The sequence below is a fragment of the Copadichromis virginalis genome, linkage group LG10 (genome assembly GCF_057382275.1).
Source record: "Copadichromis virginalis isolate Kocher_CV1m ecotype Utaka linkage group LG10, C_Virginalis_male_GT1.1, whole genome shotgun sequence".
Taxonomy (NCBI): Eukaryota; Metazoa; Chordata; class Actinopteri; order Cichliformes; family Cichlidae; genus Copadichromis; species Copadichromis virginalis.
In genome coordinates this window covers 14278828-14296972 of record NC_140627.1, presented here as the reverse complement: position 1 = coordinate 14296972, position 18145 = coordinate 14278828, and the positions used below count along the sequence as shown (strand labels likewise).

Here is an 18145-nt window from a genome sequence, read left to right as displayed (position 1 = left end):
GCAGTGTGCAGTAAGTGATCACAATTTTCCTTGGAAAAATAATATATATATTTAATAAGTGGTTTTACTATTTTTTTTTATCTCTAATTTTGCCTGTATTTGATTCTTTCTTTTTGAGTGATCTTTTCTGCTTGATTTTCAACTTTCTTTCTTTTTTCTGTACAAAGCAGAGAAGATTAGTTTTCTAGCGTGTGCATGTGTGTGTGTGTGCGTGGGTGCGTTTGTGTGAGTTGTGGTGCTGTGGACTTTGCATGTTTATGTTTTTTCGGATCAAGCGTGGCCAGATGGATGCTGCTTTTCGGTACTCAGAATCGGTAAACCGGGCAGAAACAGAAATTAATATCACTGGAATGATTTCCCAGAGCTGTGCTTTTCTTTTGGTTTGAAAATATCTTCAGCTGACATCACTAACGATGATCTTCGAGACAATTTGTTATTTGTTTTAGTCATCTGATATCTATTTCCGTTCTCCACCTACTGATGTGAAGGCACGGGGGCAGTGTGTATAGATAAAAAACTGAAGCACAGGGACCTGAGCAGGACAAAAGGAGGGTTGACAGATGGCTTTACCGGTGAAGTGAGGTGCGTGAAGGTGACACTGGATAGGCACTGAGGAATGCGCTGTGTGCTTTACAACAAAGAGATATGAGCCTGAGCCTTACTTGAACCCACTACAAATACACTAAACCCACTTTTTTTTTTTTTTTTTTACTCACCAAACGATTGAGTTGTCAAGGAAGTTTTATAAAAAGATACGAAAGTTTGTTTAAAAAGTGACCTGTGGCAATGACCTCATGTATGTCAGTGGATTGATTTGGCACCAACCCCAGAAATAGAAGAATGCCCTCAACTCTCTTTGATCAGCCGTGCACTCTTGAATATGTGGCATGATTTCAACTAGATTTATACTTCCAAGTGTCCAATCTATGCCATCTACATGTGTTAATATACACATACATTGGACTTGATAATTGGAGAGCAAGTAATAATCAGTTGGCGGTGAAAATAAATCAAATGGCGACCTACTATGGATTATGTAAACAAATGATAGGTGTTAGGTTTGCTAGTCTCCTCACATATTGTACATTTCAAATGAAGATGGCATTTATAGTATATTGTGAATGTAGACACTACAACCTGACATTCTGCCTTCATATTAATTGGTTGGTGTAGTCAGTTACTTACCAAGCATGAATTAACTGCTTATAACAGCAAAGATTCAGCAACGGTTTAACAAACAAACATCTGACGGAGTCCCATAAAAGCAAACGAGCTGCAAGTAACTATTTGTGTTGCACTGATATTGAAAGTAGCTTATTAAAGCTGATTAGTGCTTGGATGGGTATACAGTTCCATAAAAGAGTGGTCAGTTCATAGGAATGCCGCAACAAGTCTGGGTTCAGTTAACAGCACGCGGTCCAGATTTATCAAACCTGCCTCGTCTCTTTAACTGTAAGAGTTTGCATTCCTGAGTGTATGGTGGAGCTCCCAGTTAGTTTCAGTCTGAACTAAAATGTGGGATCCAGGTGAAAAAAGGTCATTGCATACATAAGCGAGCCAGTGGAGTTTGCAGACATTGTGCACAGTTTTGAATAAAGGAGTCCTTCCCCTTCCAGCGATAACCGCTCTGAACAGTTTCCATCAGATATTAGGCGATCCAAGTTCAAAGGTCACACAGTGTATTTTCTTATCAGCTCATTTGAATGTGAATGATTCAAACCAGTTTGGCCAAATTGGTCATGTGAAGCAAAAATATTTCTCATACTTGACATACTGTACACAAGCTCTCTCTCTCTCTCTTTCACACACTCACGTATTGAAACTGCCCTGTATATTTAATGCAGAGTGACCCTGGCAAACCAGTCTTGTGGAAACGTCCTTAGCTGGCTGTGATTTGATGTTGCAAATGGCATCCTTTTAAAATAACATTGTGCTACTGGTGAGCTTTGACCAGAACATGAGAAGTATGTGTTATTGATGTCAAAGAGTTACGTTTTGATTCTAAGAGTATTTGTAACGATGGAGTACTTAATGAAGCAGAAAACCAACGTGTTAAGTATTACACATGATTGAAAACAGACTGGTGACAATTTGAGCTTCCTTTTTTAGAAGAAGGCAGGATCTTTGCTGTCTAGTGGGAGCTTGCATTTTTTCATCCAGTGGTCTGTCTCGCAGCCTGTCCACCTACCTTCATTTCTTTTGACGAATGTCTGTTCCTTCCTCTGTAATTCAGAGCTGTTAATACCACTACTATTATTAATTGCTATTATTATCATTATTGCTACTGTTGTTCCTATTACTACTACTGTTACTAATGCAACTTATTGCAAAAAGTATAACTGCTGTCCATTTTCAGGTACGTGTCTGTGATATCAGACCTTTCCACACGATGTCAGTGTGCTGTGGAGCATTTTCATTACAAATTGAAGATAATGTTTGTTGACTTGTGTATCTACATCTAATATTAGGAATAATAAAACATGGTTTAATCAAGAACGTGATGCTGTTGAATCTTTTATGTTAAGAAAAAAAAGACATTCTTTTCTGTTAGCGCCTGTGAGTTGAATGTTTGATTGTTTTGTCACAACACACTCTGACTAAACTCACTTATGCCTTTTTTTTTGTCTTTATTGAACATGTAGGATTATCATTCACAGTTCTGCATGCATGACGTCTTTATTTAGCAACTCACAGATCTTGCTTTAGCAGCAAAAACCTCCACCAGACATGTCGTGCAGCTGCTTTTCCTCATTGTATCAATTGACCATCTCCAACGCTTCTGGCTATAGACTGCTTCATAACAAGCTTTGGGGGATTGCAGTGTCTTATTCAGTGTTATTTCTTTCAGTAGACACATGAACATCAAGTTGTCTGCAGCTGTTTTGCTGTTACCTTTGAGTTAGAGACTTGAATTTCATTCTTTTATAGGAAATGAGTTTTAATGTGAATAGATGAACACAGAGGCCATCAGAAATATTTTGTATCCTTTTTTCCAACTTTCTGCAAATATAATGCTTCACTGAAGATGCACGGAGTCCTGTGAAAACCTTCTTTTTCAATGACTGCAGGTTGTTTAGACAGATTGTGCTTGTAGGCTGAGTTTAAGGAATAAAAATTGTATATTCATACAGTACTTCATCTGCTACACTTTAAGTATGTTATTCACATTAGAATCGTGCGTTAAACTGACTGTGGGACTGTGGGAGGAAGCCAGAGTACCCAGAGGAACTCCACGTAGGCACAGAAAGATCATGCAAATTCCCCGACCAGGGTTTAAATAAGGAACCTTGTTGCTGTGTGGTGATGGTGCTAACCACTCAGCCACCCTAGGTGTGGCTTTGTTTCCTGTAGACAAAATTATTTGATATAGTTCTGGTACTGAGCCATGAGCATGTTAAAGTGATTTCACCAGTATAATTATGGCAAAAGCACAATTGCTATCTGGTCTTTTGTGACCTTTTGCTTCTATGAAATATGAAAACTGACCGTCACTTTTATCACACAGCCTCCCCCCACATAACTGCTTTGAATAAATGTTAATGTTGGAGTGAAAGCAGACTGTACTCTGCTCTTCCAGCAGATCTTAAACCTCGCTGCTACACATGTCACGCCATTCACCTCCAAGGCTAATTCTTATTTCTCAGAGTTTTTGGTCCATGTTGACATATCATCACACAGCTGCTGCAGATTTGTCAGCTGAACATACATGTTGTAAATCTCCTATTCCTCCACATCCCAAAGGCTCTCTTGGATTTACATCTGGTGGGTGTGGAAGCCTTGTGAGTACAGTTTGAGATGACTTGAGCTTCATGACGTGGTGTTTTATCCTGCTGCAAGCAGCCGATAGAAGACTAGTACACATAAAGGGATGGACATGGTCAGCAACAATACTCAAATAGGTTGTGGTGTTTAGATGATGCTCAGTTTGCAGTTGACACAATCATGTTTCATGTTGTTTAGGCCAAGTTCTGACCCTATCATCTAAATGAAAACAGAAATCAAGACTCATACGACATTGACAAGTTTGTGCAAATTGTTAACCTCAGTTTCCTGTTCTTAGAAAAAGAACCTGTGTGATTTTCTGCTGCTGCAGCCAATCTGCTTCAAGATTTGACACTCGGAGATGCTCTTCTGCATAGCTAGTTTGCAGTGAGTGGTTAATTGAGTTGCTGTTGCTATCCTGTCAGTCTGGCTAGTCACCTCTGACCACTCACCAGGATCTACAAGGCATTTTTGCCTAGAGAACTGCCACTCATTGAATATTTTCTCCTTTTTGGACCACTCCCAGTAAACCTAGTTGCCTGCCACATTCAGCATCACCTAAATCACTTTTCTTGCCCATTCTGATGTTCAGATTGAACTTCTGCTGGCTGTCTTGACCATTTCTAAATGCCTTAATGCATTGAGTTGCTGCCATGTGACTAGCTGTTTAGATATTTGAATGAAGGTGTACCTAATAAAGTGCCTGATGAGTGTATAAAGAACACTGAACTACATTTTGTGCACTGGAAGCTTTGTAAGTAATTTAAAACATTACTAACATGATTTGCAGCTTGGAATAATAAAACCCCTTGCAATGGCACGGGGCCAGCAGTAGGGGGCAATGTGTTTCACCTTACTCCACCATCTGCCTACAAGTCCTGACAGAGGGCACACATTACCCGGCAGCCACTTTCCCAGTGTATCGAAGCAAGATGGCAGCTGTTGTTGAGAATGTTGTCAAACTGTAAGTGTTGGACTTTTCTACTTACCTTACATGTGTGCAGGTGACACACACAGCCATCACATTGTAACGCCTGTACTATCGTACACCCGCTGTCGTTAGTTAGCTTAGCAGCATTCCAGCTGACTTAGTAAGGTTAGCCAGAGGCGTCGGAGCGTCGTGTCTGTTCACATCCTGGAATGGAAGTGTAAGTTAGCAGACACGCAGCTGACGTTTCTGAAACATGGATCACGAGTCAATGTAGACGAACTTGTGTTCATTTAATCCTTCGTGTATTTTTAGCGGTGTGGCGGCCACTTGTGTTTTTGTGACCAAACGGACGCTGTGGTGCTAACGTCAGTTGAGTATGGCAGCTAGGTGTCACGCTAACAAGCTAAAGAGAGTGTAATTGTGCCTAACGTCGTTAGCGAAGGCTGGAGTGGCTGGAGCGACTAGTTTAAAATGAATGAAAATCCCTCGCTGAAGATTTGAACTCGAGAGCCCGGAGCCATAGCCGGTGTTTCCGATTCACATAAAAGAACTGCTTATAAAGTTTAACGTTTCACAGACCAGAACACTGTATTGTGCTCTAACGTGCTTCCATTTCCGTCGTCTTACATCGTGTAGCCGTACAGCCCGATTCGGGGTTAAAGTCACACGCCAGCGTACACACGCGTACGTCGTACCTCTACCTGCGATAACTGTGGCAGCACAAACATATAAAACTTACCCGACACACATCAAAATATTTTAATTTGCTTCCAAACTTAATTTCCTTGTGAAATAATACTGACAAAGAATGAAAGCTGATGTAATCTTGAAACCAAGTCTGTGCTGTCAAAAACATATAAATGAACTGTTGTTTACATGCTAGATGTGCTGGTTTGAATGAGCTGGTATCCTTTATGTATGCACTATGCTATAGTTACATTGACAGAAATATATTCACCTGATTTCTTTTTTTTTATTTTATTTCTGTCCCCTCATCCAACCCAAAGAGCCTCCTCCATCAGAAGTTTATTCCTGGTGAAGGGAGATTTAGTTCCCTTTCCATTGGCTTTCTCTTCATAATATATGAAGCTCTTTACCGTATCATGTGAAGAGCCTTTGAGATAACACTGGTGAAATGGGGCTATATGAATATATATATTTTTTGCAACTCAATCACTGTTTAATTTTTTCCCTTTGCAAGAATAATGCACATCAATCAGCATCACTCTACACATAATAAAACCAGAGCCACTCTGCCGCTCTGAGTATTGCTTCATTTCTGTGGTGTGTCTTTCATAAATCCATTTTCTTCTGCTTATTCTTATCATGGTCACAATTAGGGCTGGACCCTATCCCAGCTACCATAGGGGGAGATGCAGGGCCAACACAGAAAGACAGAAAACCGCACTCACATTCGTACCCATGTAAAATTTTGACTCTCCAATTAACCCAAACCCCCTCGGTACGTGTCTCTGGGCTGTGGGATGAAGCGTTTTTACATAAATAATCAGACAACATATACGCCACTACAAGAATATGTCAGTACTAGCCAACCCATGTGTGTATCTGGTGTGCTCTCACGCATTTGTGACGGCTTCTTTCTAGTTAATTCACCCTGCCTGAAATGATTTCTCTGGAAAGAAAAGCAAGTGTTCATTTTTGGCTGGACCCCACAGAGCACAGACAGCTTTTTGCAATGTTATTATGGCCTTACAGCAAGTTAAATAATGAAGTCTTTAACTGGAGATTGAAATCTATGAAAAGCTTCTTTAAGGTTTAACACAATTACATGGTTTATTATCTCATCAGGACTGAACTGCTGCCCTCTGGGGGTTCCTGACAGCCTCGAGAGGTGCAGTTGTTGCATCACGAGGTTCTTTGTGCCACCCCCCCCCCCCCCTTTTTTTTCTTTGACACTTGATAGCTTGAGGGAATTGTAAGATGTCTTCCTGTCTCAGTTTGAGTAGCTTCAGCCCTCAGCTTCTTTAAAAGGGATTAAGCAAGCAGCACTCTAACAGTATATTTATGCTATAAATACTGAACACTTGGCTTTGCCTGTGCTTCTACCAAAGCTCGTTGTTGTTGTTGTTGATGCACCAACAAAAGAGCACCTGCTGTTGCACTAAACATTTAGTCTGAAGCACAAAGACACTGCTTAGTAGGAGGCAGCAGAGCAAAAAAACACAAGCAGTTTTAAAATAAACTGAGACCGCACTTGTTTTGGAGCGGCAACAGCTGCTGATTTCTGTCTTGGAACCATAATAGACCTAATGACCAGCATCTGCCTCTGGTTTTGTTTCATCAGGCTGGGAGAGCAGTACTACAGAGATGCCATGGAGCAGTGTCACAACTACAATGCCAGGCTGTGCGCCGAGAGGAGCGTTCGGATGCCGTTCCTCGACTCGCAGACCGGCGTGGCTCAGAGCAACTGTTATATCTGGATGGAGAAAAGACACAGGGGACCAGGTGAGACACCATACGTGAGCGTCGAACTGCTCACCTGCGCTAAAGGCGTTTAAAGTTGTAAGAGCTGGACAAAATGAGCAGCAGAGAAGTGATCCAGAGGAAGCTGCACAGATGCTGTGAAGCATTCGTTATTAAGATGAGTGATTAAGTGATTAAGATGAATCATCATTTCCGCTGTTTATCAGAATTTCTCGAAGGAGCTACAAATAACCTCAATGCCTTCAAAACAAAGGACTAAATACACCATGCATGCATGTTTAAAATCACAAACAGAGCTTGTGTACTTAATGCAACTCCCTGGCAGCCAGGTGGTGCCTGCTCGTGTTTAAATGCGAAAATAACCGATTCTGAAAAGGACAGTCTAAGAAAATTCAAACGGAGCCTGTGGATTTTTTTTCCCCTGCCAGTGTGTCAGAACTGTTTGATAACTGTGAACGCCTTCCTGTTCTGCCTTCCCTCAGGCATGGCTCCAGGACAGCTGTACACTTACCCAGCCAGGAGGTGGAGAAAGAAACGAAGATCTCATCCTTCAGAAGACCCCCGGCTTATCTTCCCTCCGGTTAAATCAGGTAGCACAGTAGCTCTGAGCAGCTTAGCTTATTCTCCTATTTTAGTGTGTCAGCATTTAAGGTGGATATCAAAGACTTTGCGGGGATGAACATGTGGTGCTATCTTGTAACAGATATCCATCAATAATTAAATCCAACTTGAATTGTACCTGTGCTTACAGTTGTATGTATCAGTGTTGGTGTTGTTCCTGCTGACTAAGCAGGAGAAAACATGATATGTCGACTAGTTTAAAAGTCAGAAAAGACTCAAAATTGATGCTAATCACGGGGCAAACAAGTATTTGAATGTCGTTGACATGTGTGGCTCTTTGTGCCACGCATAACATAGCTTACACCTTATATCTGATTGGTTTGCTGAGTGCGGCTGACATTAGCAGTGCTAGCACCAGCAGTTTTCTGTCCTTGTGGTTTAACATCCTCATGCTTGTGCAGAATGTGGTCACACGCTGTTCAGAGGGCTGGTTTTGAGGCAGTTTACTCTGACATTGCGTACACACAACGGCTCATTTTCTAGATCAGTGCAGAAACTTGTTTCATGCTGATAGCTCACCGTATCATCTTGTTTGTCACTACACAGAGCTGCAAAATAGGCTGGTTTTACCTCACTAGAATATCCCTAATTATTTTAACCAACTAAAATGTCTGGCACCAACATTTTCAGGTATATTATATTGTGTTTTGCCTTTCCTGATTTCATAGAGCTAGATTTAGGGCTGAAGAAGGATGCTCTGTTGTCATCGGATGGCAGCAGCCTGGAGGCCCTGCTGAAGGGGGACTCCTTGGACAAAAGGACATCCGCAGACCTCCGAGGATCTGAGGAGGATTCCAACATGAGTGATTACACCGGAGGCCTGAACCCTGCCGCCCGGATCAGAAAGGTTCTTGTTTTGAGATTTGAAGTAAAGCTGCTATAGATGGAAAAGTGAAATATAATACACCCCATTGTCATGCCTTCCTCATCCCTGTCAACACAGAGAATCATCGAGCCTGACGACTTCCTGGACGACCTTGACGATGAAGACTATGAAGAAGACACGCCTAAAAGAAGAGGCAAAGGGAAAGGGAAGGTAAATAACGGCTGTCGATCGATGCGGTTTCTCGATCCCAAGCATGCGTTTAAGGGCCCGTCTGAGTCTAATAATGTGCGCAGGGCCGAGGAGTGGGCAGCAGCAGGAAGAAGCTGGACACGGCAGCACTGGAGGACCGAGACAAGCCGTACGCCTGTGACAGTGAGTCCTGTTGGCTGAGAGTAGAGCATGTGAATACAGCTCCGAGTAGAAGGTCACCGCAGGTGTTCATAGCTGTAATGTTTATATTAGCTCGAGTCCTCATTAACTATCACATTTTAATTCACCCTCTTCTTTTTCTTTTCATGTGTTCCATCTTTTCTCTGTTCTTCGTTAGACTTCTTATATCTGATATTTACAAAGCTAGTCGATCTGTATTTTTGCCACTATGATGTCATACTTTAATTTACAGGTATTTCCATGTGCAGGGAGAGAAAAAAAGTCTTCCTCTTCTTTGGTGTTGTCAGACTGCTTGATGTGTTTTGTTTTTTCCTCTTTTGTGAAGCCTTTTCACTTTGAGCTGCAGTGCTCAGTAGGTCATTGCCGACTGACTTGACTGATCCTCTGTCGGTCTGAGTCTCTGTCTGTGCTTTCTCTTCTCCTTCTCTTCTCTTCTCTCTTTCAGACACTCTCAAACAAAAGCATATTTCAAAACCTTCTGAAAGAGGTATACTTCTCTTCATTCCTTTTCACTCCAGTCTGCCGTGTCTTTTGTCTTTGCTGCCTGTTTTTATTTTCTGTCTGTTACCAAGTAGATTTGCTCTTTGTGTAGTTCAGTTCATAAATTAAATGTTCTGTTACACACATCGTCCTGAATTGTAATTAACTACATTTGGAGAGCGTAAATGCCCTGTTATTATATGCTTTACCTAAAGTGTAGTTTGTAATCATGTAATCAGCCACATATACGAGTCATCTCAGCTTACAGAAGATTAGCAGTGGCCTTTAAAAGTTACTTTTTCCACCCAATCTGGCCTTGAACCTCCTACAGATTTTGATAAGCTGGAAGCTAGATCCTGCTGCTGATGTTTTCTTCCCCTTTTGTGAGTGCGTGTGCTGTTTTTTCCCCCTGTGTTATGTTAATTTTGACTGCATTTCTCCTCTTCACCACCTCTGCACCCTGTAAAATCTCATTCCATGTTCCATGTGTTCGCTTGATTTTTGAGTCACTTTAATGTCTGCTTGACTTTATGGGGAGTATTTTGTTTTCTCCCTCCCCCACCAACCCCACCCACACAAAAAATAGTTTCTGTTTGGTTGTTAGCCTCTTGGTTAGATGCTTCCCGAAAGTCGAAGACCTAGGATTGCTGGACTTTTGAGGAAATGAAAATTAGAGAAAGTGTGGAAGTGAAAGAAGAAGTACTGTGTTTGACTGCTATGACAAACATCACACCCTCCCTGTGACAACGGCTTCACACAGTGGCATCTTTGTTCTCCTTTAAGTCAGTAAATCCTCCTTGCACAATCCCACTGGCTTTCTCAACTGTTAAAAGAATACCAGTTCAAATCAGAAACATGATGTTTTGCAAAATGGTGACATGCGTTTCTTAGTTTTGTTTCAGTGCAGTGAGGTCTCGAGTCAAAACACTGTCAATGCTTCTAAGACCCTTAAACTGAAGAAGCTAAAGCCAAGATCAGAGCAGCTCCAGCATATTAGCTGCAGCAGGAGTGGTCGAGATGCTGTCTTATTATTGTGCTTTACTGTAGATTTCGAGCAAAGAGGAAGCTTGTCTCAAGTAAACAAATAAATACATAAATAAAGCATGTTGTTCATCTTTCCTATTATTTCACCGCCAGTTTATCATGTCATTGTGCCAATTTTGATACTCAACAGAAAGCAGGAGACATCAGGAACCTGGTGGGTTCTTAACTGATTTCTCTTCTCCCTCCCCCATCATCACTTTACCACATGAGAAGTTGTTGACATGTATTGAGAGAAACCACCATACGAGAGTCGTAGCTTTCTGTCTCGCTGTGTCACTAGTCTATGTTGTGTCTAATTTTTTCCTTTATTCACATAGTCAAAGGCATTGTGTCAGTTAAAAAAAATAGAAATACTAATAGTTGTATCAATAATTGCAAAGTAACTGTTTTTCAGTTACAGCAGTTAAATATGTGCATGATATGAGGCTACATTGTAAGTAGGACACTGCTGCAAGAGTCCTTTGATCATCTTAAGATACTTTTAATGATGCTAATTATGATAATGTGAACAGTAGGAAGGGTTTCACCATCCTCATCAGCTTTAAGATGTCCCATGATAGCACTGTAAAGAATAGTCCTTTTCTCCATGAGTCACCTTCACCTTCCTCCACTGATGTGGTAGAAACACCTGATTTGACTGGTCTGTTCTTTGTTTTCATATCATACATGTCGTATTTTGTGGTTTTGGTGGCAGTCTGTGGGAAGCGCTACAAGAACCGTCCTGGCCTGAGCTACCACTACACCCACTCCCACCTGGCCGAGGAGGAGGGTGAGGAGAAAGACGACATGGAAATGAACGAGCCCGCCCTGTCGCTGCCCGAGGAGCCAAAAAGTAAGCGACAGCGGCGCAATGTCGATTCGGAGGAGTCGTCAGTTGATTATCTGAGGTCACAGCGTCGGTGTAACTGATCACTGATATTGGCCTGCATGTTTTCATCTTCCCACGCAGCTCCAAAGAAAGGTCCAGATGGGCTCGCGTTGCCTAATAATTACTGTGATTTCTGTCTGGGAGACTCCAAAACTAATCACAAGACCGGCCAATCAGAGGAGCTGGTGTCCTGCTCTGACTGTGGACGTTCAGGTAAATAAGAGTAGCGATATGAGAAAAGCCACGCAGCAAGTATTCTTGGAAAGATGTAACGTGTTTAAACCCTTTTCTCGACGCAGGCCACCCCTCCTGCCTGCAGTTCACTCCTGTAATGATGGCCGCCGTCAAGACGTACCGCTGGCAGTGCATAGAGTGCAAATGCTGCAACATGTGCGGCACATCGGAGAATGATGTGAGTCGTCTTTAGAGATTGTTTGCTTGTCTCTGGGTTAAAGTGAGATCTAGGTTGTTCGTGCAGAGAACTGGAGTGTTTTTGTTTTCCAGGATCAGCTTCTGTTCTGCGATGACTGTGATAGAGGCTATCACATGTACTGTCTCAACCCCCCCATGTCTGAACCTCCAGAGGGTAAGTCCACCCTTTTTTTTTTTTTGTTTTTTTTTGTTACTACTTCCTAGAAAAGAATGAATCTGAAGCCCTTTTCACAGATGACCTGCAGCTGCATTTTCTAGACGTCACGCAAAGGTGGTGAATGTGAGATTACAAATGTCTGAGGCATTTATTCTGGACAGGAGCTCGTCTTTAACCTGTCAGCGGCGTTGTGCAAAATGACTCCGTGATGTCGGATTGTGTGAATAGAAGAGTGCATTTACCACACAGGGTATTTCCAGTAATGCGAACGTGGATTATTTCCTGCTGTGTGCTAAATGTAGACGGGACTGCTGTGGAAAATGTCACATCCTGATTCTCTCATTATCACACATGTCCAAAGTTCATGTGTGAATCTTACTGAAATGTAGAAGCCCAGTTCAATAATAGTTGACTGCTTCAGTTTCAGTTTCAGTTAAGTATACAGTTCATGTGATTTGAAAATCATTGCTTTCTATTTTTATTTACAATTTAGAACGTGTGTGTGTGTGTGTGTGTGTGTGTGTGTGTGTGTGTGTGTGTGTGTGTGTGTGTACACACACAAGAACGAGCAGCACTCAGAGCATAAACCTTCGCCAAGGCAGCTCACTCTCTGGGCATTGTTTACTTTAGGGTAGCATGACAGATGTTTACTTTGATTACACAAACATTATGTAGGAGTAGGTAATGGATAATTGGTATTGATTTTTAAATAACTGAACATGGCAAAAATCCAACAAAGTTGATTTTTTTTTTTTTTTAAGGTTGAGCAAAAGGACATAAAATATCTGCAATCGCAGTCACGCACATAGAGAGCCAAGTTTACACAACCTGGACAAAAGCCTTCGGACAAAGCTGTAATAAATCTGCTTTTATATCAAGTTTTTGTCTCAGCAGCTTCTGAAAAGCTAGCTGTTGTGTCTCTGTGAGCTTTTCTTCATTGTTATTAAACAAAGAAAACAGCAAGTCTTTTGTAATTAAGGTACTATTTAATTTAAAAACAATACATTTTATTATTTTATTCAGTGCCAAAACATTTTAGAGAATCAGCGGTGCATGCTCTCTCATTAATCATGTAGAACAGCGGTCCCCAACCCCCGGGCCGGTCCACAGGTCGTTTGGTACCGGGCTGCGAGAGTTGAGGCTCGGGTTTGATATTTATGATTTTCAGGGTTTTTAAGGTTTTTTTTTTAAAAAATTTATCATTTTTATCATTAAGTTTCCCTGGGTCTTTTCACGTGTTATCAATAAATCTTCTTCTTTTTTTTCTTTTTTTTGGTATCGGTACTGGGTTTTATTTTGTTGCATTTATCTGCGACACCTTAAAGGTCAGTGCGTGAAAATATTGTCGGACATAAACCGGTCCGTGGCACAAAAAAGGTTGGGGACCACTGATCTAGGGGCCTCTACTGTTCTCCTGTTTAAATGCAGTTTAACATCAGATTTTACTGCCTCTCTCTGTTATTTGGGTACTCAGGAAGCTGGAGCTGTCATCTATGTCTGGACCTTTTGAAAGACAAGGCATCTATATACCAAAACCAGAACGCCCCATCGTCGTGATGGCCGCTCTGGCCCGCACTCATCACCCAGCCGTCCTGCAGCAGCGTCGTTTACCCTTCAAGATAAGATGACAGACTTCCCCGACAAGCTGACCTCAGAGAGAGGGTGTGTTCTGGACATGGATAAAGGGAAGGATTGGGAGGTATACCTTTACCAGACTGGCTTCAGTTACCATCAGATACGACTGTTACACAGTTCCAACCTCAGATTCAGTCCCACAGATTTTTATTTTCACCACCTTGCCACATAAGCAATTTCAGCACCAATCATGTTCGCAGATAGAAGCATAAATAGCCAAATAATCCCTTCATGTTCAGCTTTTTTTTTTTTTTTTTTAATTTTGTTGTTTTGTTTTTTTTACACATGCAAAGTTGCTAAAACCTTGTCAGTGTACTGATTTTATGACTAGAGCATAAATAGAGCTCATTGATATCAAATAGCATGCCAATGCTCACTCATAGTGTAAAAAAAAGACATTTTATAATATTTATATATTTCTATAGTATAAATATATATATATATATATATATATATATATTAGTGTTGAGTGTGCACAAATTGGAGCCAGAATGGTTATGATATGTTTTAGAGCCCATTTCATCCAGCACCAGGTGTTGTTTTATTGAACTGTATTTGGCTGGTCATTCGATAGAGTCAAAGGGATTTGCTGAGACTGTAAATAATTTTTCCATGTCATCCGCTGCCTGCGGCCACATAAAGGTACGCAGAGAAACTGCTCGTCGAAGGTGGCTCCAAAGGCTGAAGGACTTTAGTTAGTTAGACTGAAGTCCAATGATGGACTCGTGTTTGTGCTGCACTCAGAGCTGCTGAAAGACCTACTAATGTGCTAGTTTCATTTGGCATTGGGGCCTTTTTGACACAACTTGTCGGCTCTTCTCCAAAGCAAACTTGATATTGAATCTCTCACCGGGCCACACATCTGGCCTGTGTTAGACAGATGTGATAAAGTCGAGTCGAATACAAATCCCGCTAGCATTATCAGCCCCATTAAAGGGATAATCGCTGTGTTCTAGCAGTTTGCTGATGATGCACCATATCCATCGTTCTGTTGTTGTGACACCACTAGATTTCTTCTTTTTTTTTTTCCTTTTTCTTCTTTAACCTAAGGACAATGTGACCTCGATTATGGTCACTTGCTGACAATGTAAAAGCAATAGAAGAGCCCTTTTAAGGAGGCAGGGATGACAGGGACTCATGGCTGAGTCTGTTTAGGCTCTGTTGCGAGATAATGTGCGATACTGTAAATGTTCTTTATCAGAAAATGCTATTACAGATAGTGGACTGTGGCAAGAATTATGGATGGCTCCATACTGTAGAAAAGAGATTATAATATGTATATGTATAATGTGGGGAGATGGCTCTTTCTGTCACTGCTTTCATAGTTTGATTATGCAATGGTTTCCTTCTGTGTCAAGGTGAGAGGAAGTCTGGCTGAACTGCTAAAAGCAGTAACTTTACCTCACACAGAAACAGTATTTAAAGGGTTTAAACATGCTGTAGATAGATGGCACAAAGACTGAGGGATAAATAGTCATGACAGCTGCAGCATCTGCTTCAATAACTGCATAATCTTACAGTTAAACAAGTGCATGTTCAGTAATTGTCAGCACTCGTCTTCTCCGTAGTTGTCTCAGTTAGGCCGGCAAAGGTGTTGGGAAGTGGTGTAATATAAATTAACCATGCTGTCATGTTTCAATAGCCAACTAACAATTACTAAAGCATTACACAAGTATAACTTGGTTTATTTTCTCATCATGTTTTAAACTTACTGTTTTATCTAGAGAGATGGTGGCTACTAGGATATTTTGCTGGTCGTTTTTTTTTTTTTTTTTTGTTGTTGTTTTTTTGTTTTCTTTTTGTGTTTGTTTTTGTATTCATCAGTGATGTTTGCATATCTGATGCGTGGGACATTTCGGGACTCAAGCGGAAGTTGCTTTCTAGTTAATCCTGTGATCCAGGTCTGAACTGAGCTGCTCTCCTCCAAAGCTGCACAACAAGAAGCAAAGTCCATAATGTGATTAAGAGGATAATGGCGTTCAGCGGTTAAGCAGCCAACATCCAAACTAAACTGACATAAACAAGAAGCACGTGCTCGGCTTTTGTTGTCACAGTCGGCTCTTGTGTCATTTTAGTATCAGACTCGGGTTTTCTTGCTTCCAGCTTTGGGTGAGACGCGTTCAACTATAGTAATAACATATTTAACCCTTTCATGTATGCTGCCGGCGCTGGCTTTGTACCCATCTTTATTCCTGTGTTGCATGGTGTCCACATGTGTGGGCAGTGAGATTTTATTTTTTAAAAAAAGAGGAAAATATTTTAGCACAATTCCCATAATTTGTGCATGAAAGGGTTAAATCGAGGTCATAGGTTTACATAGTTGGGGAATTCTCATGGGGTGGATTTTGATTTGGATTGTGATGGAATGTTTTATTGTATGAAAATTTATCTTCAGGAAAATAAAAATACTAAGCACTATAGTCTGCTGTTATTTCTTCTCCTCTTACATCGTGACATTCACTGTGACGGATGGGGAAAAAGTAATAGAAGCTGGGAGAGTTGAAAAGGACATTAGTGTTTATTTCAGCTTAAACATTTCTCCAGAATTCACCTTCAGTTTAGTTCTCAGTTAAATAAGTGGCCAAAAAGTTTGGCCGTTGCCCAGTTTCCTTTCTGGTTTCCTCCATTAGACGCTGGTCACCACACTAAACCTTTTCCCTTCTAGACGTCCAGTGGGACTGACCACGTAAAGTGGCACCTTCATCATTTTGCAAATCACTGCTTCTTAAAAGAAATGTTAAGAAAATCAGTTGTTATTGCACTTTTTTTTTTTATTGCACTCAAGATACAAGAACAGTCTTCTATGATCCAATACAATCTCTATAGCAGTAAATTTGTAGCCTAAAATATCTTCTATTTCCAACATCACAGCAGAATAACCAGAACATTGTTTTTAATTTTTTTTTATTTTGCTTTTTTGTGGTGAAACCACAACAAGTACTGCAGCAAGTCGAGCTGTTCTGACGCTGCTTATTATGAGGTGTGTATCAGGAGCTTACAGCGGAGTGAAAAAAGACTCTGGTGTCACACACTGCTTTAAGTAAACTGCTGGCAAAACAACAAATTTTGATGGATGAAGGATGAAGATGATAGGAAAAAGTTGAATGCAATCATTACCTGATATTCTGTGCTCATATTGGCAATCAAACTTTAAGTATAGTGATACTCAGACTGTGGGGTTGGCCACTTTATGAGGCAAATTTTCACCCAACATTTTATCTCTGTTTGCCTGTAGTGGCTCTAAGATGAAGGCTTACCTATACCTTTTTCTATCTTAATAATAATAATAATAATGGATTAAGATATTGAGTTTGGAAAACATTACAAACAACAAATCATTGCCCTTATAAATATCACCTGTTTCTGAGTTTTAGTTACATATTTGTCCCTCCTGTGTGAAAAGAACAAAGATCTTCATCATGGCTCTTCACACACTAACTTTAAAAGTTTGAACTGCACAAAAATTCTAACGTTAATGTCGGCCAGTGACGTATTATTTACTGATATGCCAACAAAAGTGAACAACGCCAGTGTTGGCCAATGAATATGCAATAGCAGCTTAATATGTCAGCAATTATTATGATGATTCATTTCTATTTTTAAAAAAAAAACAACACAAAGTTTCAGCATTGAGTAAACGTTTCCCTTTCATTGTGAGTGCTGCACAAAAACAGACCTCTGAACCTCGACTGCACTCCACCATCTTTGGAACCTGCTCATTAATTTGACAAAATATCAAAGCAAATCGATCTAAAACCGGACTTTGATAACATGCAAGACTGTTGCTGTGATCTGAAATATACAGTTAAGCCCATAAACATTTGGATAATTGACACTTTTTGTAATTTCACCTCTGATGTAAAATCCACTGTGGTGCTGTGAAAACGGTCTAGATGTGATTAAAACGCAGATTTTAGGCTTTGATTCAACAGGGTTTTCAACAGTTGTGTTTATAAATATTAAAAGGATTTGGACAGCAACATTTTAAATAGAAAGTTTGTTTTTAATACTTGGATGAAAACCCTTTGCAATCAATGGCTGGCTGAAGTCTACAGACGTGGTCGCGTACAGAGGCATAATTACAAAAACAATGTCATCATCCAAAATCATGCACACCTAACTAGTTAAAAGTCAAAGTAAAAAGTCTAATAGTCAATTAAAGTTAATTAAAAATAAGCTTCATTTGCCTCCACTGCAGACAACCAACTAAACAACTTGGCAGAGATGAAAGAAATTCACTGTTTTCTGCTCACAAATTTCAAAATTCTCACTGAATTTAAACCTGTAAATAGGAGCGTCGTCTTCTTTGCTCTCTTACGTGAAGTCCAGCCGTGTCAGTGAATCAGCCACGAAACAAAAGATTACCACCTTAGAAAGGTCACTGAACGCACCGGCAGAGCGCGCATTCGTTTCCATTACAATAACTCATAATTAACTTTACATCATGTATTTAAAAAATATATTTAAAAACACCACAAAACTAGTCTCTGTAGGACATTCATTATTGTAAAACTATGTAAATTATTTAACATTTAAAAACAGTAAAAAGTATTG

The 18145-nt window shown here is 40.5% G+C and overlaps 1 protein-coding gene across 4 annotated transcripts; it reads left to right on the top strand.

Annotated features, from left to right (window-relative positions):
• Positions 1-4619: 4619 nt before the first annotated feature.
• Positions 4620-16011, top strand: dpf2 (double PHD fingers 2). 4 transcript variants are annotated; one of them, XM_085470035.1, is made up of 13 exons: positions 4620-4726; positions 6999-7159; positions 7621-7728; positions 8428-8606; positions 8703-8795; positions 8879-8957; positions 9421-9462; positions 10630-10653; positions 11194-11331; positions 11449-11580; positions 11667-11779; positions 11878-11953; positions 13431-16011. In XM_085470035.1, exons 1-13 carry the CDS (start codon positions 4695-4697, stop codon positions 13511-13513), a joined length of 1260 nt encoding a protein of 419 aa, XP_085326161.1. In that variant the 5' UTR covers positions 4620-4694; the 3' UTR covers positions 13514-16011. The 4 variants fall into 4 exon arrangements, with proteins under 4 accessions (XP_085326161.1, XP_085326160.1, XP_085326162.1 ...); XM_085470034.1 differs by having other exon boundaries at positions 11872-11953; XM_085470036.1 differs by lacking the exon at positions 10630-10653 and having other exon boundaries at positions 11872-11953.
• The last annotated feature ends 2134 nt before the right edge of the window (positions 16012-18145 follow it).

Excerpts from the sequence above, each read along its gene's own strand:
- dpf2 (XM_085470034.1), top strand. The coding sequence starts at position 4,695 with ATGGCAGCTGTTGTTGAGAATGTTGTCAAACT. Across the intron at positions 7,160-7,620 it reads GAAAAGACACAGGGGACCAG|GCATGGCTCCAGGACAGCTG; the intron begins GTGAGACACCAT and ends GCCTTCCCTCAG. Across the intron at positions 8,796-8,878 it reads GAGGCAAAGGGAAAGGGAAG|GGCCGAGGAGTGGGCAGCAG; the intron begins GTAAATAACGGC and ends TAATGTGCGCAG.